A 22,235-nucleotide genomic window follows, 5' to 3' on the forward strand; every position below is an offset into this window, starting at 1 on the left:
ACACAGCAGGAGGCTTCATGATGGATTACAGAAACACCAGTGGTGGAAATAAAATGGAGAAACAGACAGATCAACAGGGAATCTAAATTGTTTTATGAAAATCTATCTACCTTAATCATTGCAGAGGACTTTGTAAAATTCAATCATTTTAATGAACCTACCATACCATCATAAGGAATTTTTAATCTTACACACTGTAAAGTTAGACCAATAAGTTATGTACAACTAAATAACAAATGCATTTACAGGGGCATATCTCAAGACTAAAGTTACCGCAAAGACAGGATGCCGAAATGGACACAATAAATATGGTGATCATCCAGATTTTTGCAGCCCAGATATGGTAACTTTACATAGTATATTCAGTTTTACAGAATTAAATTTTATTGTTACTTGTGAATAGATTCCATGACCTTTTAAAGGCAGTATCATTTTCTATTCCAAATAGAGAAGATCTGTGCAGAGGAGGAGAGAGGCAGGGAGGGATGGAGGAAGGGAAGGAGAGGGGGAGAGGGGGGAGAGGGAGACAGAAAGAAAGAGAGAGAAGTGTCTGCTTTGGAATCATCTTTCAATTAGTGCATAGAGTTGCAGCCCTATGCTGGTACTTATATTTCAAAATCAATGAAAGCACATATCACTTAAGTAATTGTTCTATATTTATCTTTGTCTATATATAATTACAATAAAAATACGTGAGAAATTAACAAAACATTCAATTGTGTGAAAAAAGGATGCTCCAATACACCCTGCTAAACAAATCTAACACTTCTATTGTGTAAGCAGTTAAAGATAACATTTGAAATTTCTACATGAGATTAGTTTTCTTCACATGAGTTTAATCAAAATGTTTCCACAACTTTATACTAGTGTTTGTTTTAAAATAAAGATAGTACAGCAATCAATGCCAGTTAATAAATGCCTGCCTAGATAAAATTGCAGAATTGTTTTAAATGGATTTGGGATGGAAAATACACAAGAAAAAATCTTGCATACATATTACTCTATCTATTTTATCCAGAAGCATAAACTCTGCTTTTGCAGAATCTTTCAAGCCTGTTATCACATGTTTCTCCTACTCTTAAAAAGTGAATTTTAGGCAAAAATCCCAAATCCTTAAAAGAATCTTTTTTTTAAAATAATGATTATTTCACCCATTATCCTAAAGCACACAGTTCTTGGAAAGCAAACCATGCATGAAACCTTAACCCTAGCAAAGATTCTAAAATTGCCTGCTTTATCATGGGACATCTTAAAAATTTCCTGATCAAAAATTTCCCAATCAAAGACTAATATAGGTCTTCATATCTGTTTCCTAATTTATAATCTATTGTGAAACATTCTTTTCTCATTAAGGATAGGTGCATCAACAATGTTAGTGCCAGGCGTAATCCAGGAACCAGTGGATCCAGCAGCAACAATGACTGGGTGTTTTCTTTTCTTTTCCTTTCTTTCATATTGTACCACCTTACTGTAAAGATGTTCAATAAAGCTGTTGATACTGCCATTTACCTAAAATTAGTATTGGGCAGATTCAATAAGCTCTTTTATCATAATATCTGGACCAGCTTTCTGAAAGTTAAAATAGCTTTATAAATTGTACTCTGATTTCAAAACATGAAAAATCAAACAAAGATCAGGCTGTTACACTTTTTGGATTTAAGAACTGCTAGTTTTATTGCTGACAGAAGATCAAGTGGTATTTTTGTTGCTATAAAGACTATCAATTGAAATTGATGACAATGAAACCACTATTAAGCATATAAGTCCCCCAAATGGAAACAGGAGATAGGGAAGATGACAGTCTTTAGATATGGCATTGGGAAAAATGACATTCCTTTGTAATAATTTGTGCAAATTTTATTGAAACAGCACATTTAGGCATATAAGAGCAATGGTGGTGCAGTGGTTAGAATGCTTCTTGTTAAAATAGGCTAACTCACTGCTCACTCCAGGAGTTTGATTCTGAGCAGCCTAAGCCTTCCATCCTTCTGAGATAGGTAAAATGAGGACCCAGATTGTTGGAGGCAATATGCTGACTCTATGAAACCACTTAGAGAGAGGGCTGTGAAGTGACATATAAGTCTAAGTGCAATTGCTATTGCTGTATTAGAAAAAGTCATTAAAAATAAAAAAGGAAATAAAAACCTGTATGAGCTTCCTCTTGTTATATGTCAATTCTAAAGTTGCACACCTTGAAGCATTTAATGTATTATTAGGGTTTGGAATTCTATGCTATGCAAGCTTATGCAAGTGTGCAAGTCAATAAGACTTTGTTCTAAAAAAGCATCACTGTCGATATAAAGTAAGCACAATCTAGCACTAACAACAAATACTAGATTTGAGTATATACAATAAATTCATTTTTCATATTAAACTGTGTTTTTATTGTAACAATATAAAATACGGTACAAATAATGTAATTATTTTGCTCAAATCTTTTTTCCTTGCAATAATGTGCTGTTTTCACAGGAATGTCATTACTCAAATAATTTTGATGCCTCACTTAATGAACTATTTGCTATACAATCATATATAATTTCATTATGATTCAAATATAAAAACAAATTAATAATAGTTCTATGAAATGTTAAACCACATTAAGTTCAGTGGGACCAAGCTAATATGAATGCATGTAAAATCACAGCCCATGCTGAAATTTAAAATTTATTTTAGCTGCCTTGGTTGAACTGGACTGAACTTGAGGACAAAGAAAACAGTGTCATCCTTTTTTTATCATATTATACAGTAATATTCATTGAATATATTAAATATGGTAAGATTCCTTCCAATAGCAATAGTTAAATTACTATTTAGTTAAAATGCATTTATTTTTAATGCAATTATAAAATGATGCAAGAAATTATGTGGTTAGGCTTGCATAATTTCTCTCCTGATAAAACAAACAAACAAAAACAAACAAATAAATAAGCCTTTAAAGACAAATTAGAATCAGACTTGATTTCTGGTGACTTCATTGACATATTTGGAGAAAAAAAAAAACCAAGCACATCCTAGGCAAAGTAGTTCAGGGACTACTCCAGAGTAAATAATTCTGTTATATGGGTTAATCAAGCACGTATACCAAGATCTCAGAATTCTGCAGCTTCAAATACTTAATCAAGAATAATGTCATAACTGGAATCAAATCACTGCATATGATAACAGGCATATATCATGCTTATTTCAATTTAAAATATAGCAGTTTTACAATCCAAAATTAAGTATGTTTATGAGGTGAATTTCACATGATCACTTAATTAAGTAAGACCATATGCTTAAGGTAATATTCCTTGGCTGCAATTTTTATACTGTCCAATTCTGTTTTGAGTTCAGAGCTCAAGTTCTTACACCATAACAGAAGCCAATGAGTCATTCTCCACTTCCGGCATCCCCTGCTGACTGAATGTTCCAGGTTTTTGTGAGTAAAAACACAAGTCAGAATACTATGCAGAAATGAGGGCTCAAACAATGTCAAACGGAAAAGGAAAGCCCCCACCTTAGCTGGCACTGTATTTTCTTTATGTCCCCAACAGACAAAGCAGGCTCTAGCTTAGGAAAGTTATGTAAATCAACATATCCATGACACAAAATAATAATAACAATAACAATAACATTAGTAGTAGTAGTAGTAGTGATGTCCTTGTAATGTTTTGGAATCCATGTAGCTAGAAACACTGAAATAAAAAAATCATTCTGATATTCACCATTTGGCTTCTGTAACTCTCATCTTTTCTGCATGTTTTTATAAAGCTGAATATTGGCAAGGCTTGAGAAATAGAAACTGGAAAGAGTGGTAAAGGGAAACTCATTTGGAAGAACCAGCTAAGTTTCCTTGGGTCTCATCCAACACTGTATTATTGTATAATAATTAAGAAGAAAAAGTCACAGTGTGGTACAGTAAAAAATATATATCCATATATAACAATTTAAGCTGAAATCAACCCTAAAGCAAAATTTCTTTCCTCTAATTGCCCTTTGCCTACACTTAAAAATATCAGGTATAAAACAGGTAATGCAAATTGCAGGGCAATAGAGATAGAACAATAATAAATACCCTTACACTTCATATTTTTTACTTAAATGAGTCAAACACAAAAATATTCAAACTCTACACTTTAGTTCAAAACTAGCAAAATATTTGGGGCAAGTACTAATTATGCAGAGAAATATTTGTTCATATACCATCACACAAATTACTTCTGAAGTGTGACAGTATCTTGTTAATTCTAAAGAAAGTAACACTTCCAAGATTAAAAGTGTTTATTCAGAAGTCACAATGAAAGAACTAGTACTAATAAATACTGCACACCATGAGAGTTTAAGATGATAAGAAAGCAAACAAACAATAGTGTTGTATTTTGGAGATTAAAAGGTATATGGAGAGAGAGGACAAGGACAGGAAAGAAAAATAATGAAATAAGCAAAAATCTTTACCTCAGCTTTCTGGGTCCGAGGGGAAGCTGCAGATTTTTCAATGGCATAAACATCCACCAGATACAGGCGTGCTCCTTGCTCCCTGTCCAAAACAGCAGCAGTCTGAATCACCCCAGTGTGGCGGCCAATAGTAAAGAGGCGGCCAAACTTTTTGTCCTCACCACGTACTGATACAATGAAATACTCCACCAGAATTTCTGGCCCTCGAGGACTAGCTGCTTCAATGGATATCACGTTTGTCCCAATAGGTTCGCCTTCTTTTAAAATAGTAATATATTTTGGATGAGTGAAAATAGGGCCATCAAGTCCTTGTAGAATTACAGTCATCTCAGTGGTTGATTTTCTTCTTTCAGGGCCAAGGTCTGTGGCTGAAATGATGAAGCTATACATAAGCTGGGATAGCACTAAAGCTGATGACACTCTCAGTTCTCCGCTGTAGCGATCCAGAATAAATATGTCGGTGACCCCATTAATTATTTCATATTCAACTTCCCCATTTGCTCCTTCATCAGGATCGGCAGCCACAATTGTAGTTAGGACTGTACCTATTACAACAGAAGGTTCTACAGCCAAAGCATTTGGGGATACAAAAGTTGGAACATTGTCATTTTGGTCAGTTATAAGAACTGTCACATTCTTCAAAGCAAATCTTCTAGATTCGATAGGCACAGCCTGATCCATGGCTTTGACTGTTAATTCAAAGAGATTAGCAAATTCACGGTCTATTTCAGCACTTGTATATATTGTCCCTTTGACTTCATCTATATGGAAATGGTTTCCCCTTGGCATCTGCTGGATGATTGTATATGCCAACTGCCCATTAATGTCTGCATCAGGATCATGAGCCTCTACAGAAATGACCGAGGTCCCAATAGGAATGTTTTCAACAATAGACTTAAATATGTCTCCAGCTGGAAACATGGGTGGGTTGTCATTATAATCCCTGACATATATTACAACTGACATGGTGGAAGACCGCGGAGGCCTCCCTTTGTCTTTTGCTGTTATGTTTAGTTTATACAATGACTGTGTTTCAAAATCCAACTTTTTTGAAAGGAAAATACTGGCAGTATTAGGACTAATGCTAAATGTGCCATGATTATTCGTTCCTGTAATACTGTAATTAAGGTCAGCATTGTCACCTGAATCTGAGTCTGTAGCAGTGGCTGAAGTTACAAGTTCACCAATTCTCATGTTTTCCAAGATATCAACAAATAAAACAGTTTTAGGGAATGAAGGACTGTTGTCATTTTCATCCAACACATTGATGTTCAGCATAGAAAGGGAGCTTAGGGGATCTGTCCCAGAATCCACTGCTTGGATTGTAAGTGAGTAAAATGCAGTAGCTTCATGGTCTAATTTCCCAATTAAAGTCACCTGGCCAGTGCCAGTGTCTATCGCAAACTGGTTTTCTTCATTTCCTTCAATTATAGAATAGTGGATTAGTCCGTTATTACCTTCATCGACATCTGAAGCAGAAACTCTTAAAACTTGTGTTAGGTTTGGGGCTAATTCTGATATTGTTGCTTGGTACAGTTCTTTCAAAAACTTTGGCGCATTATCATTTATATCCTTCATGTACACCTGCACTATTGCCTGATCTCTTAAAGGCTTTGGCAACCCTTGATCTACTGCAATAACTGTAAGTGTAAATACAGCAACTCCCCTTTGTCTCATCAGGGATTCTCTGTCCAACTGATGAGTACTTTTTATTTCTCCACTTAGAGCATTCAATTCAAAATCAGGCTGCATGTGTGCAAACAAATATCTGACTTCCCCATTAGATCCACAATCTTTGTCAACAGCACTTATTTTACCTACAAAGGATTCACCTTTCTGTTCCTCTTCAAAATAAAAAACATAATTGGTGCTGTTAAACAGTGGTCTGTTGTCATTTACATCTTGCAGAATAACAGTAACATTTACTGTGGCACTGAGTGGTTCTACTGCTCTGTCAGAAGCCTCAACCAATAGTGTATATCTGTCCTGCACTTCACGGTCTAGTTCACTTTTTATGTACAGCTGGCCATCTGGAAATACGCCAAAGGCATCTCCTGTATTTCCTTCAATTATGTTATAAGTTATTTCACCATTTGTACCTGAATCCTTGTCGGAAGCATGCACACTAAAAAATCTGGAATTCACAGGCTCCAATTCAGAAATAATGACTTCATAAGAAATCTGATCAAATACTGGTGGGTTATCATTTACATCATGAACAGAAACAGTTAAAATGAAACTAGAGGAATGTTCTGGAACTCCCAAATCAGAGGCCATAATCTCCACTTGATAAGACCCATCGTTTACATCAAGAAGCCCTGTCAAACTGATAGCACCACTTTGTTCATCAATACTAAACAGGTTTTTAGGATTTTGTTTTAGGCTGTAAGCAACCCTGCCATTTGCACCTTCATCAGGGTCAACAGCTTTGGCTTGGAAAATGGTATGCCCCGTATTCCAATTTTCAACCACATTCACACTTTCCACTGCATGAAGAAAGTGGGGTGAATTGTCATTTAAATCTCTAACTGTTATATTGACCAGAGCATCTCCAGTTATTGTTCCACCACTGGCCACTGCTTTCAGCTGGTAAAATGCTTGCTCTTCCCTGTCAATAATACCAGCAGTGGTGATCAAGCCAGTCATTTTGTTAATTTCAAACATACCCTTTTGGTCACCTGTAGTGATCAGATATGTGATGTTGATGTTGAGATCCATAGTGTGGGCAGAAACACTGCCTACATGATAACCCAGGGCAACATTTTCAAACACCACAAAGCTGTAGATTTCCTGAGTGAATACTGGGGGGTTATCCTGAGTATCCAAAACAGTGACTGTAACTATGGCCTGATTCTGCGACTGCAAATTGCCACCATCACTGGCTACTACTTGTAATTGATAAGCAGTTTTTTCTTCTCTGTCCAGAGTGGTTTTTGTGGTGATAACCCCTGTCTGACTATGAATTTGAAATCTGGAAGTATCTCCTGCTGAGATACTATACCTAACTCTGCCATTGAGTCCAAGATCTGGGTCACTAGCAGACACAGTGACAATGTAGCTGCCTGAAGGTTCGTTTTCTTGGATGTGAGCAAAATATTGAATAGGGTAGAATAAAGGGCTGTTATCATTCACATCAAGCAAGCTCACATTGACCAGAGCCACTGAAGAGAGAGCAGGATTGCCCAAATCAGTGGCCAGGACATGCAGTGAATAGTGTTCTTGTTCTTCCCTGTCTAACTGTGAGATTGTGCTAAGTCTACCTGAAACAGGATCCAAGTGAAAGGCTCCCCAACTAACTATTGGAAAACCACCTGAATTTCCCCCAATTTCGCTCTCTTGCAGGATGAATGTCACAGTCCCATTGTCTCCCAAGTCACCATCCACAGCAGTGAGGACTAGCAATTCAGTTCCTGGAGGGGTATTTTCTGCTATTGAAACATGATACCCATCTGGCTTACTAAATTGGGGCTTTTCATCATTAACATCCAGGATATTCACTACCAGTTTTGCGAAGGAAATTTTAGGTTGCACACCCTGATCACGGGCACTAATATTCAGAACCACTTGTGAAACTATTTCCCGGTCCAGCCCACCAGATGCTGCCATGTCTTGACCAGAAATACCTAGCAGAGATGTAGCCATGACAGTATCAACACTCTTAGTAGTAACTAGGCCACTGTGTTCACTAATACAAAACCAACCCAACTCGTTTCCAGAAACTATGCTGTACTTCAGGTTGGCATTAAGACCAGAATCATGATCTGTAGCACTTAAGCCCTGTACATAGCTGCCTGGTGGTACTTCCTCACTAATATTGACTTGATATACTGACTGCCCAAAAACAGGTGGGTGATCATTGATATCATTCACAAAGATGACAAGGCTGGCCACAGAAGAGCGGCTCACTGGGGCAGAAGAGGCGCCATCTGGACTCAGAGAAGAAGGGACTGAATCAGGTGATGGAGGAGAACTTCCAAAGTTGTCAGTCACAGCCACGGTGAGATTATAGGTGGAAATGCGTTCTCGATCAAGAGCAGCTGCCACTTTGATAAGACTGAGATTGGGTACTTTGCTGCTCTGGACCTCGAAATGGCGCTGTTCATTCCCACCCAAGATGGATACAGAAATATTCCCATTGGCTTCTGGTGAATCAGCATCACTCACAGTCAGCAATGCCACAACTGTGCCAGGTGCTGCATTCTCATCTACAGAGGCAAAACGGGAAGTGGCTGGGAAATAGCGAAATTTGACCCTTGGCTCATTATCATTCACATCAAGCAGGTGGATTAGAGCCTCAGCACGGCCACTCAAAGCTGGTATTCCACGGTCAATAGCCTGAAGTGTTAGTGAGTATTGCCGTTGAGATTCATAGTCCAAAACCTCCCGGATACGGATGACCCCACTTTCAGGGTCCACCTCAAAAGGAAATATCCCACTTCCATCTCCTCCAGTACTCTCTGCCCTCTCCAGACGATACTGGATATCAGCATTGGTGCCCTCATCAGCATCTGCTGCCGTTACCTGAAGAATACTGGCCCCAACTGGTGCATCTTCACGCACTCGAGTTTGGTAGAGAGTCTGGCTAAAAGCAGGTGGGTTGTCATTGATATCCTGAACAGTGACATTGACTTGTAGGAATCCATGTTTCTGAGGCTCCCCTTTGTCATCCACCTGCACCAGCAGCTGATAGGCTGAAGTAGCTTCCCTATCCAGCCCACCACGAGAGACCAAGTGCAGGAAGGCTCCTTCTCCACTAGGATTAAGAGTGATGTTAAGTCGGAATCGGCCCTCTTCATTGCCACCCACAATGCGGTAAGAGCTATGGTCTACCCCATTGGTTCCACTGTCTGCATCAGTAGCTGTGTCCAAGATAAGCTGTCGGCCGCTACCTGTGTCCTCTTTGAAAGTCACCACAATAGAAGGATCTGGGAAGACAGGTGCATTGTCGTTGAGGTCAAGCACCATGATGCGCACTTCACTCGGGTACGTCGGCTGGCTGGAAAGCACCACAAGGTCCATCACATCGCTGGTCAGGCTCTCCCGGTCAATAGTGGCAAGTGTGTGCAGATCTCCGGATGTAGCATTTATGGAGAAAAGAGCATGGTGCTCACTTAAGCGATAGGTGAAGCCCGGACGGGTGGCAATGGTACCTATCCAGGTGCCTGGTGGCTGCTCTTCCAGCACCTTGAAAAGCTGCCTGGGCTCAGTGGAGGCACGAAGCGGCAGCAGGAGGAAGACCGCAAGGCAAGGAAGCAAAGAAGAAGAAGTGCTGCCCACCCTCCAGCAGCCCATGATGCAGATGAGGGACAACGTAGGGAAGCGAAGCAAATCTGTGTAATAACAGCCACAGTCCAGGACAGCCCGCAAACCAAAGCAAACCAACCCAACAAGGCGGAAAGTCCAGCGAGCGTCAGGCAAGCAGCGTCAAATCCACATTACCGGGAGCGCTCAGGTGGAAGAGAAGGGCTGTCAACGCCTCCGCCCCCGCGGGCATCTCTCGCCCTCTCTCTCCGCTGCAGACGAAGGCCAGCCCAAGGCGAAGAGTCGGCGGAGGGTCCAGGAACTGCTGCTGCTGCTGCCGCCTTCCAACGAGAGCCAGGCTGATCCCAGTTCCCCTCCCCAAGCTACTTGTGCGAGCGGGGAGCGTTTGCATGCCCAAGAACCCTCCGCAGCCCCCGAGGTCGGCGCAAAAAGGACGGGGAGCCGGTTCCCTTCCACAAAATGCCCCGCTGAAGGGGAGAGGAGTTGAGCCGAGTTCCCTCCTGCCTCCCGGCTTTGCTGGCAGGCAACCGAAAGCGCCTTCCAAAGGGAAGATGTGCCAGCAGTCCCTCCTTCACTTACGGGCTGCTGTTGCTGTTGCTGCTGCTCCTCCGTAGCTTTACTTTTCTCTTTCCCCGTCCGGCCGAAGCTGGAATTGCCGCCGCCGGCCGAAGAAGACTTCGGGGACGTCCGCGCGGTCCAGGCTGCTGCCGGGCATTGTTAGAAAGAAAAGTTCTCCGCTGGGCTAAAGCGAGCCGCTCCTCCGTGCCTCCTTCGGCGGCGCAACCAGCTCGGTTCCAGGCTGGGCTCTTGACAGGCGAACGGCTTTTGCAAATTCGCTGAGCTCAGCGTTTTCTCTCGAGAGGTTGAAGGGAGGAGGGAGGGAAGAGTGTCAAAAAGAAAGAAAGGAAGGAAGGGAAGGGAAGCAAGTGAAAGGCAGGGGTCCCAGAGTGAAGGCGAGAGAGCCAGGCAGAGAGGAAGCGGGGAAGGAAAGCAACTGGTCCTTTGACTCTGTTAACATCAGTTGCCCACTTTTGGAATCCCGAAGGTTTTGCCTTGGAAGACAATACAGGCAGCCTCTCGCTTCGGCGTTGCGAGCCCCCTCGCACCCTCAGAGGAGCTGCTTGATTCCGCGGGAAGAAAAGAAAGGAGGGCGGGAGGGGGGAAAGCCTCCTTGCCCGCACACACCGCACAGCAGCGAGCCAGGCAGAAACTTTGTACGGTACTCATTAAGCTCTTTCCTCTTTACTTTCAGAGGCGACTCCCCCCCTCTCCCCCCTGCGGGTCCGCGCTATCTTCATCTCCTCCTCCAATTGGTCTTTCCTCTCCCACCCCGCCCACCTTTCTTTTCATTGAGTCGGAGTAAATCGACTCTCCGCCTCTTCATCGCCTGCTTTCGAGAAGCTCTCCCCCCTTTTTTTGACCTGAGCCCCAATGGCTCCATAGGGTGTCAATCAAATAAATTGGCAGCCAGGAGAGGGGGGTGGAGAACACGAGGCGGAGAAGGGGAAATCTGGTCTGCTAGGGTATTTTATTTTATTTTTATTATTATTTTTTGGCTGAAGTAGAGCCGGGAAGCTGGGGAGTCTGTCCGCGTCCCTGCTTAGATGTCAGCTTTGCGCAGAGAAAAAGAGAAGAAAAAGGAAAGGATGGGGTGGAGGCTAAATCCACACTGAATGGCCCGCAATCAACAATAAGTCCGAAAGGGATTATTAAGCAAGCATGTCTGGGAAAGGGGCGACGCGGATTTATTTTTGAACTATATTATCTCCGTTGGAAGGGGGTGGGTTGCTTTGAATTTTCTCACCCGGGCGAGAATAATAAAAAGTTTGACCGAAGTTGCTTTCTTGCGCAGCGGTACAAGTTTCACCTAAACTATTACAACCAGATGTGTGGGATTGCAGTTCCCATCATCCATGCATACTGTACACTTTTCTGTTGGTCAATTATTCCTGCGGATCAGTGCTTGAGGGAGGGATCCTGCCTTTGGTGAAGGGGTTTCCAGTTATTCACAGCTCCCAGCCGGTCCAGTAAAATAAATAAAAGCAAAAGGCAATGGATGTAATTGCCTCTAAGTCTGGGCAAGGAACCGTTAGTAGTAAAGACTATTTTCTTCCTTATGAGGTCTGCAGTTTGGTTTCTCCAGGTAAGGGCAGGTAGACCAGAAGACATCAGACAGTTTTCAAAAGCTTCCTCCTTGGCAGCATATTCTTCGTAGCATATACCCTTCGTAGCATATTCTCTCACACACCCTTCGCCTCAGAAGGTGAAATGAGTGTTGTGAGGCCACCACAAGGACTAAGATCTGCAACAAGTGAAGAGAGAGGATGGGTGATGTTTCGGCTGCTGTGCCTTCAAGTGGGTGGCCCAACAGCAGGTGTGATGCCAAAGAACAGCTGCTGGTGGCATTTGAGCACTCCCTCTTTCCCACAGTGCCACTCAGTAGGAGAGTGGAATAAATAAATGTTTAAAAATGCACCTGCTCTTTTGATTGTCACTTGACCCCTAAGGACAGAACTTGCTTTGATGAATGGTGGCCGTTTCCACTATGCTTTATGGGGAGATAGGAGGGATAGAGCAGCCTTGATTGCTCCTTTAGTAGGGGAGGGAAGGTATGGGATCAGTATTGTTGCTACCCCAACTCTGGTGTGGCTAGTACCCCTCCAAAGCAGCTGGTAAGAAAGCTGCACATTTAAATCCCATTTTTCAAGGAGAAAGGTTTAAGGGTATGTGAACTCTCCACCCAAACTAATCTGACTGAAAATTCTCCTTTGGGTGGTTCATATATTATCTCTCTTATTACTTTGTGATTTATGAAGTTGAGCTCAAACTGAAAGCAGATACTACAAATGAGTTAAAAGACTGGACTTTAACCACACATAGATACAGAAGAGAAAGTATGTGGAAATTTCCAGATGGGTTGTTGATCATTGTTTATTGAAGTCAGTTATTATTGTGTGGGTGTACATACATCCCCATCATTTTTGGAACTACAAGTATTTTTACAATTATAATTGTGTGTGTGTGTGTGTGTGTGTGTGTGTGTGTAAAGTTTAGATGACAAGAAAAAAAACAAAAAAATGGAAAATGGACTTGGGGTTTTATCTTTACAACAATAAGAATAATAACCTTATTAAATAGGAAATGCTGCTGTGGAGTAAATTTTCAAAGGAACCCTAACTTGAATTGAAGGGGAGAGAGAATTGATATCATAGTCTAACAAATAAATGTTAGGAGTACAATCAGCACCCACAACATACACAGTAGATGATGACGAGCAGAACCGGCCCAGTATCTTCTGATAAATGGTTTGCCATTATAATTCCCCACTTGAAAAATGTTGGATTTTCCCCTCGCAGTTTCCTCCTTCTTCCTTCCAGTTTATTGGAACTTTTTTAAAAAAACAAGTGGGACAACAATAGAATGAGAACAATTATTCTACTCCTGCAAAATTCTCTGGTTGCTTTTGTCTGGTAGGGGCCTTTTTATTTAGAAAAGCACAGTCAAATCAGCAATTGTAAGCTAGATAGAAATAAAGTTTCATTGGTTTTCAGCTTTGCAGACATGTATGCCCAGGGTTCATGGTCAGAAATTCAACAGCAGGCAAAGAGCGCCCCCTGATGTTTTTTTATACCATGAAAACCTAGGATTTGATTTTTTCAACTGTCAGTTGGTCATTTGTCATTCGTGTGTGTGTGTGTGTGTGTGTGTGTGTGTGTGTGTGAGAGAGAGAGAGAGAGAGAGAGAGAGAGAGAGAGAGAGAGATTAATGACATTTCTTTGTAGTTGCCTTGGGACAAAATTAGTTGGAAGATATATAATTTGCAGAAAGTATCTTTTCTAGAAAAACTTCAAATTGTATTCAATCAGTGGCATAGACATCCATGGAGCAATTGACCAAAGTATGGTAACAAAATTTTCTGACTTACATATTTGGACTGATATCATGACAAAAGTATGAAAGGCCAAGACTTCTATTCATGTGACATCATTTTCTTGTCAATGTAGTTGACATCTTCTTCCTCTGGTTCCTGAAGAAATTTCCAACTTTTGACTTTGAAAGTGGAAACTAAATAAAGAAATAAAATCAGGAAACATCAACAAATTAAATATCTAAATAAATGCAAAGCCTAGTAAAAGAAATGTTTGTGAAGCATTTGGCTTGTATAATAATAAAGATCCAGGATTGTAAAGTCTAGATAGATTATTTAGGAACTGAAGAAAAAAAAACTTCAGCCAAATTAACCAAATTATATCTTTTAACTTAATCAAATCCATAGCATTAGGAATAACTAGCATTAACGTCAATATAATTCATCCACCTTCTCATCATGTATTTGGAAGGGGCCATACAAACAGGAATACAAATGAAATTAATAGTTATAATAGCCATTTAAGTGGCTAAATATTTACTTAAATGTATTCAGCAATTCTACCTTCTACCACATAAGTACTTATCAAACTCCTTTTTTAATAACAACAATAGCAATAGCACTTACATTATACCTTTTGTTTGGATATTGATGATTCCACCCCTAAAAACTGGATAACAGAGATGAAAACCTAATCCTCTTATCTGTGTTGGCCCAATGTTTTTGTTATTTTGAAATTTTGTTAAATTTTATTACATATAATGAAATATATGTGCCTTTTTCTGTTTCCTCTAATCTTAGCTATTCAGGAATTTGTTATCTATGAATGTGATAAGCATTTCCTGCCTTTCATTGTCCAAAGGAATTTAAAAATAACATTCCAATTTGGAGCCTAGCATTTCTCCTTAGACTCTTGTATATCCTGTATAGAATTTGATCTCAGAAAATTCTAAATATATAGTGATACTTCTATAAAAGTATGATTTATTTGGGCTGAGAGTGTATAAGTAGTGATTAAATATTCAAACATTTTAAAAAGCAGTTTGATATTCTGAAATTCTGTAAGACAGAATTGTCTAAATATTTAATCATTACTTATAACTCCCCCATAATTAGGACACTGTTTGGTTTTATTTTTTACTTTCTTTTATTATTAAAAAGTACAAAGGGAATTTTGCCCTTTTCTGTTCCCTTCCTGTTAGCTTTCCCATTATTGATATATGTCAAAAGAACATGGGCATTTATAAAAATACATTCTGGAACAAAATTAAAATATGGCACACCTGATAAGCACTGTTTTCATGGGACACTGACCACACAAGTCAATATCTTAGGGCAATGTTGTCAAAATAGTGGCAAGGTTTCCATTGACTTCTAGTTAATATCTTTTGTTTTAGTTTCTTGTAAAATTGTTGGACAAATATGAATATGCAAGTTTGATATTATTTATTATTTCTTATACACATTGTACAGCAAAACTAAGAAGTTTATTTCATTGCGGTCTACTACCTTTCTAAGAATATATGGTGTTCCTTAAGAGGTGAAAATGTTCCATCAGCCTCTATAAGCATAAAGATAGTACTGTTCTAAGGTAGGAGGACTCTGATCTAGTAAGTACCCAAACTTTACACCCAAAGTTAAAAGTGGTGGCTCTCCCAAGAGTGGCGGTTGAAAAGGACTCTTGAAGTAAGATTTTCCATCCACAGAGAAGTGATAAAAGGAAACTACTACTGAATAAGTAAATCTAGAGCCAATTATACCTTATAACTGTGTACCTTAAATAATAACGGTCAAGAATTAAAATATTTTTTTTATTTTTCACTCTGAATGGGCCTATAAATCTTTTGTTAGTGAAACAAAATTATTTCTGCCAATGAAATATGTGCAACAGGAAAGAATATCTTATGTTAAAAGAACTCCTGTTGCTTAAGATGGTTGCTTCTAAATTGATGGTCCATTAATTATTCTAGAATTTCTAAAAGATTTAAAGTTTTTTAAAATACCAGTGTTTGTTTTTGCAGGAGACAAATATGAATTGAATATGAATTTATGTTCTAGAAATAACCCCCTGATTGCTACAGTTTATAAAATGTTAATGTGTGTGTGTGTGTGTGTGTGTGTGTGTGTGTGTGTGTGTGTGTGTCTTAATACTACATGCAGTCATATAACTACAAAAAAACCAGAATATAATTTTGTGAATTAAGGTTATACAACAGGCCTTTTTCCCCCTAAGAACAAGATAATAAACCGCTAATAAATTCATGTTACTATTTTTATTTTGTATCCAACATCCAACAGTGAATGCAAAACATAAAAGAGTATTTCTGAAGAATGGTAAGAGAAAAATAATAAAGGAAATCCCAAAAAAACACTGACAGCTCTTTCCATATCAGTATGAAATGCCCTGTCTTCTTCCTTTTTCTTAGTTGTGGTGTTTTCCTAAAGCTGCAATGAAAGTGGGAGATCAAATATAACCATTACAAGGAGTTTTGTCTGAAAATGTTTGGATGAGTTTGCTCTGGAAAACAAAGAGATATCACAGGTCATTAATCCTTGCAAGTCTCTTTTCTTTTAATTGGCATTTGGCATAAATATAAGACAGCAGCAAAACTTTAAAGATTAGACTCTTTCAGAATCGGAATGAAAGAAATATTTACTGTAAAAGAGAAAAAACTTTGAAGTCAATTTGATTATGTTACCACCTCATCTCTTAAAGAGTGGCTATTACTGTTTCCTTTGCTCTTCTTGGATCTAATGTCCTCTATAGAAATAACTCATACTTTTACTATTCTTGTCTTTTCATAACCAAAACAATATTTCTTCAGTAGAAGAAAGAAAAGAACATATTCAAAGATGATGATCATGCAGAAAAGGATATTTTGGTCTATTATCTCCTGCAAACTCAGTTCTATTGAATCTAAAGAAAGTTACTTTTATTTATAGGAATGTTTCTGAAAACCTACCAGGAGAAAAATGAAGTAGATAATAGCAAATAAAACATTGGGAAAATATTAACTGTACTGGATATTTGGTATATTTATCTGGCATATTTACTGGAAGAAATACAAGTGGTGGTATATTTTACTTTATATGGCAGAATAACTTGATTGCCTTTGAACTCTATTCTCTTGGACTTGGACAGACCTAGCCACTGGTTATTTGATCCTAGATCAAGATCCCTGGTATTTGAATTTAGATCAATTCTGGTTCAGATTCTCATTATGTATCCTCTGTATTGACACTTATGTGACCTATTTTGGATTATTTTTAATAAAGGATCTGGGATAGAAAGGTGTTATTTATTTTTAAAAATAATATTAAAGGTATCATTGTAGGATATAAGCTGTTTTCTATTCTTGCCTTTTAAAAAGTATATAACTTAAGGTGGCAAACGTCCCTAATATTCCTAGTCCTATTTTTCCTGCAACAACAACTCTGTGAGAACTCTAGTTGTTTTTCTTTTTTTCTTTTTCCCTTAGGTTTATGTTGTTGCTTTGAATAATTTTAATTTTCTCCATAAGGAAACACAGTGTGGTATTGGATGGTGAAGTGCTTTTGATTTACATTAATATTGGACTTTTACTTTTAATCTTATCCAGAAAATATCCAGAAAATATCTTTACTTTTTCTTTCTGCTTCAGCATTTGTTCCCTGATTAAGTTACACAAAGCAACAATGTATCAGATTACAGACAAGCAAAAAAAAAATTGTTGAGATAATAATGTCCATAGAAAATATTAAGAAATATGTAGCTTTGAACAAGTTATATTCCCCAAAGGAATCTGATTTGAAAGTTGCAGACCAAAGAAATATCGACTTTTTAAATTTTTTGGTGTTTTGTGTTTTAACTTTATTTTGAATAGAAATTTTTTAAAAAACAGCTCTGTGAGGAGATTGGGCTGTAGCACATAACCTAAATCTGAATTCCTTAAGTCACACTTGGTAATTACACACAGCAAAACTCATATGCAGTTGTAGGCACTATGGGTATGCTGACAACCCATGGCATGTTTTTCCATTTTCATTTGTTGAAGACCTGTTGTTTCCCTTATATATGGTTAAATCAATTTAACTAGATATTTTTTCTTCGGCCAAGTGGAGCTGATTTCTACACTTTCCAGTCCACAGGATGTGATTTCCAGAGCTATCAATAAGGAAATTGGCATTGTGCCATGTGACTGATATGTCCAAACTACCACATTCAATGCTTCTGAATTTCATCGACTATCATAAATTGGTGGGTGACAACTAAATAAGAAAGATTAGGAAAAAAATAACTTACATAAGAAGAAGGAGCTTGGGAAGGAAGCAGATCAAAGGAAGTATTCAGTCTTATAAAAATAAAATAGCCTAGAGTAACAAGTAGATAGTGAATAAAGTGCTTTATGATTTTGAACAACTTATACTTGTTTTATCACAGCTGTATGTCTAGCACCTAGTTCTTCAAAGATATAATACTTGGGGTGGACAAAAATGCCAAATGTTGAGCCAACAAAAATAATTCATCTTCCCTGAGACATTGAAAGAATTGGTAGTCTTGGCCTTCTGAAACTTGGCCTGCAGGTATATATATTGCAGAGAGGGAGAATTTAGCCTTCAGTTGACAAATGAAATATTGTAAAAGTTCAGATAACAGGTAGAACAGAAGGAAGATTGTCAAAGACATATGGAGCCAAAAAGGCTGAAAATGGCTATGTTAGACTTATGGATGATCACCGAGAGTTGTTGACTCATTAAGACTGATGAAGGACTAGTGGCAGGAAGGAGGCCAAAGAGAGAAGACACATCCATCTAGGTGTTGGTGAAGTGTTCCTTGTGTGCATTTGAACATTCTTAAGTGTGGGAATTTAACTTGAGAATAATGGGAACAGAGTAACAGACTCGCTCTCACCAGATAATCCCAGTTCTCTTCCTTGCAATATCCCAAATTATCCTGTCTTGCTATGTTTCTATTGGACTGTGCAGCATAAATATGATTCTTTCTTTGTTTTTATCATGATTAACTAGAAGGAGAATTCTGATCTTTTTAGTTTTTCTACTGGGTTAAATTTTAGACTTCATATTGAATGTTCCCACTTTATTTTTGAATCTTTATTTTAGCTAATGATGAGATTTGCCTTTTCTCTCTTCTTCAAGGAACCTCTTTGCACTTGTAGTTCAAAGCCTACAACCCTGTTACTGGTAGACATTTATGTGTTCTGTGTATGTGTGTTCCTGGGAATAGAAATCCATATTATCTAATGATTAATGAAGCAAGTTTTATTACTATAAAAGAAAAGAGATGTTATTTTCATGAAATATAAGAATGGCCATAAAAAGCATCTCAGGACAACAGTCAGTGATTATGTGTTGCATGCAAGTGTGACTAGGAAGAATGCAGAAGAAAATGACCTAAATTTAGCAACATTTTAAACAAAGGAGCAGGCAGAGTATTAGGTAGATGCATGAAGTTTAAGTCTTCTACCTATGATCTACTTCCCCCTGGTGGTTGGTTGATTTTCACATGATGATGAAAAAGATCTATTTGATTTGAATCTATAACAATAGGAATAAATCCAAAGATAGGGAAAAGAGAAAGATAGTTAGAGAAAGAGAAAGAGGTAACAATATAAATGGAAAAGTAATACTCAATAGGCCTTTTATTTATTTTTTTGAGTATCTATGCCCTTACTATAGGAGTTAAACTGGGCTATTATCACATAGCAATGTATCCAGATTTTGTTGAATTTAAGGTTATTTTATCATTCACTATTGGCCAGGCTGGCTGGGCCTGGTAATGTTCAAATGAAAGAACATATATTGGCAACTTTTCTTGGCTTTTCCTTTTCTATAGAATATGATATATCTTGCACCTCTCTAAAGCCATGCCTTTTATTTTCCAGAAAAGTGATGGGGCATAATCTGTCTTCTGAGTCAGGCATTGGCTAGCCATGTGATGAATAAGAGTCTGCATGTTTGATAGGTTGCAGTATGTTTGCATTCATGTGCTATTTACTTAAAACCAGTAACACTTTATCTTTTTTATTATAAAAATTAATTGTACAAAAATTTATATGAGTTGATTTCAATAAGTGCTTTTTGTAGCTAAATTTCTCTATTTACTACTAACACTAGCATTCATCAATTGCTGATCCCATACTATGGGCGCAACAAATTATGTGAGCCAACTCTACTTTATATTTTTACTGCTGCACTTAAATACACAACTGCTTTTTGACCTCATCTATATTATTTCTTTATCAAGTGAGCCACCTGTCAATTTAAACTGCAAGTTACATTCCGGGAAGTTATAATAACATTGTTCCAAGAGACATCATTTAAACAGTGGTGTCAGTATATAATATTCTACATGTACATTTTAGTTGAAAACTTCTTTAGGCTTTACCTGTACATATGTGCTTACAGAATTGAAATAGAAAGCCACAATTCTATACCCATTTGCCTTAATTGAATTTACTGATCATAAATATTTTTCTTTCTAATAAAATATATAACAAGATACTGCATATATTTCTTGGGTTGATAAAAGTAACAAATACTGGCTACAGCCTCTGTTCTGAAGTAATTAAGCTTTTATGCTTAATTATTAAATGATAAATAGCATTGTTCCCTTTTGCAACATAATAATTGTGCTTCTGCAAAGATGGTATGCAAATAAGAGTTTACTCTGTATTAGGCTAACTTCCAAGTATGATCTAATATATTGTTTATCAAATGTAATTCATTTCATTCTTGAATCATTTTTGTTTTGTTTTTAAAAAAATATGCAATACTGTAGGAGAGAGACTGGTAGAGTCAGGAGTTGGAGTGAAGTGAGGTCTCAGTTTAGAATTCTTACATAGCTACAAAAGAATGAAGTCCATCCAATCTTGAATGCCATTGCCCCTTATCTAACTATGTGCTGATCATTAGTTGAGAAGTTAGTGCATTGGCTTTTAGCAATAAATCTGTTAATTTGAACATTCATGTGTATACCTGGTTTTTGACATTAATCTTCACACATATAGACTGGGTGAAACAGGCTTAATAGCAGTAACTGTGAGAGGGATCTTGGATTCTTAGTGGAGAACCAGCTAAATATGAGCCAGCTGTGTGCAGCAGCAGCCAAAAAAGCTAATGCAATCCTAGGTTGCATTAACAGAGGGATACAATCAAGATCAAGTGAGGTATTAATACCACTCTATAAAGCCTTAGTAAGACCACACCTAGAGTACTGCATCCAGTTTGGGTCACCACACTATAAAAAAGATGTTGAGACTCTAGTAAAAGTACAGAGAAGAGCAACCAGGATGATTAGGGGACTGGAGGCTAAAATATATGGTTACAGGAACTGGGCATGGCTAGTCTAGTGAAGAGAAGGACCAGGGGAGACATAATAGCAGTGTTCCAATATTTGAGGGGCTGCCACAGAGAGGAAGGGGTGAAGCTATTTTCTAAAACACCTGTAGGCCAGACAAGGAACAATGGATGGAAACTGAACAAGGAGAGATTTAACCAGGAAATAAGGAGAAACTTTTTGACAGTGAGAACAATCAACCAATGGAACAGCTTGCCCTTGGAAATTGTGGGAGCGCCATCACTTGAAACTTTCAAGAAAAGATGGGACTCTCATCTGTCAGAAATGGTGTAGGATTCCCCGCTTGGGCAGGGCGTTGGACTATATGACCTACTAGATCCCTTCCAACTCTGATTATCTGTTATCTGTTATTTTCAACTTACCAATTTTTTAACCAAAATGCAATGGAAAGAACTGCCATAAGATCTAACCCACAAGCAGGACCAATGGCTGACCAAGCAATAGTGGAAGCTGACAGGAAGTACACAATTTAACAGAAACAATGCATTAACTGTACAACAGGTGCAGAATTTGGTGCAGTCAACAGTCCCCTTGGCCCTGGCACCCACACCAGCTTCAGGAATACAACCTGAGTTACAGAGAATTCATGGTAGCTTGCCGGAAAGATTTGGAAGAGAATCAGAAACTCAAGCAGCAAAATTCTCAACCAACTGATTGTGGATCTTCTTTGTACTGAAGGTACTGATAGCTGCAGCAGTTCAATGGTCACTTCTGCTGATTGAAAAAAAATGTCCTGATTATGGATAACTATCAGAGCCTCTTGGTCAATTTCAGAGATAACTTCAGAGGTTCAATAAGAGAGGTTATAGTGACTTGCTGGATCCATCAGCTCAGGTCTGACTGTATATAGCAGAATTCAAACTAACCACATAGGCTAGAACGAGCAAGTTCTAGTTGTTCGGTTTAGACACGGACTGAATGACCAAATTGGTGCTGATCTCATAAGGCAAGGAGTTTCATAGGCTTTGGACCAAACTTACCAGCTTTGTATTACCATTGAATCATGTTTGGAAGAGATTCACAACCACTTGGATGTCCAAGACAGGTACCCGACGACAGGTACCAAGTACAGAGAGAAGAAGCCATAGAAATAGGGGTGACAAGGTAATCACCAACCCTAGAAGAAAGATAGAGGTGGAGCCTTGTCACTCTGTTGGAGTGGAGAATCTGGGCATATGGTAAAAACCTGTCCAAACTCAGCTGCCTGAAGAGGAGAAAGAACCTCCAGGCAGGGTATGAGAGAAAGTGTAGAATCATCCCCTTTCATAAGACCTCACATTAAAGAGGACCTCACACCATCTAAATCAAGGTATG

At 38.5% G+C, this 22,235-nt stretch overlaps 1 protein-coding gene across 1 annotated transcript in view; it reads right to left on the reverse strand.

Annotated features, from left to right (window-relative positions):
• FAT4 (FAT atypical cadherin 4) overlaps positions 1-10,949 on the reverse strand; it is a 113,137-nt gene extending 102,188 nt beyond the window's left edge. Inside the window, exon 1 of the mRNA XM_026667024.2 lies at positions 4,435-10,949. Coding sequence (XP_026522809.2) covers positions 4,435-9,726 — 5,292 coding nt within the window. The 5' untranslated portion in view covers positions 9,727-10,949. The remainder of the gene's footprint in view (positions 1-4,434) is intronic.
• Between the last annotated feature and the right edge of the window lie 11,286 nt (positions 10,950-22,235).

This window comes from Notechis scutatus, chromosome 4 (genome assembly GCF_049901735.1).
Source record: "Notechis scutatus isolate UNSWTSFEM ecotype Mainland chromosome 4, rNotScu1.2, whole genome shotgun sequence".
NCBI lineage: Eukaryota > Metazoa > Chordata > Lepidosauria > Squamata > Elapidae > Notechis > Notechis scutatus.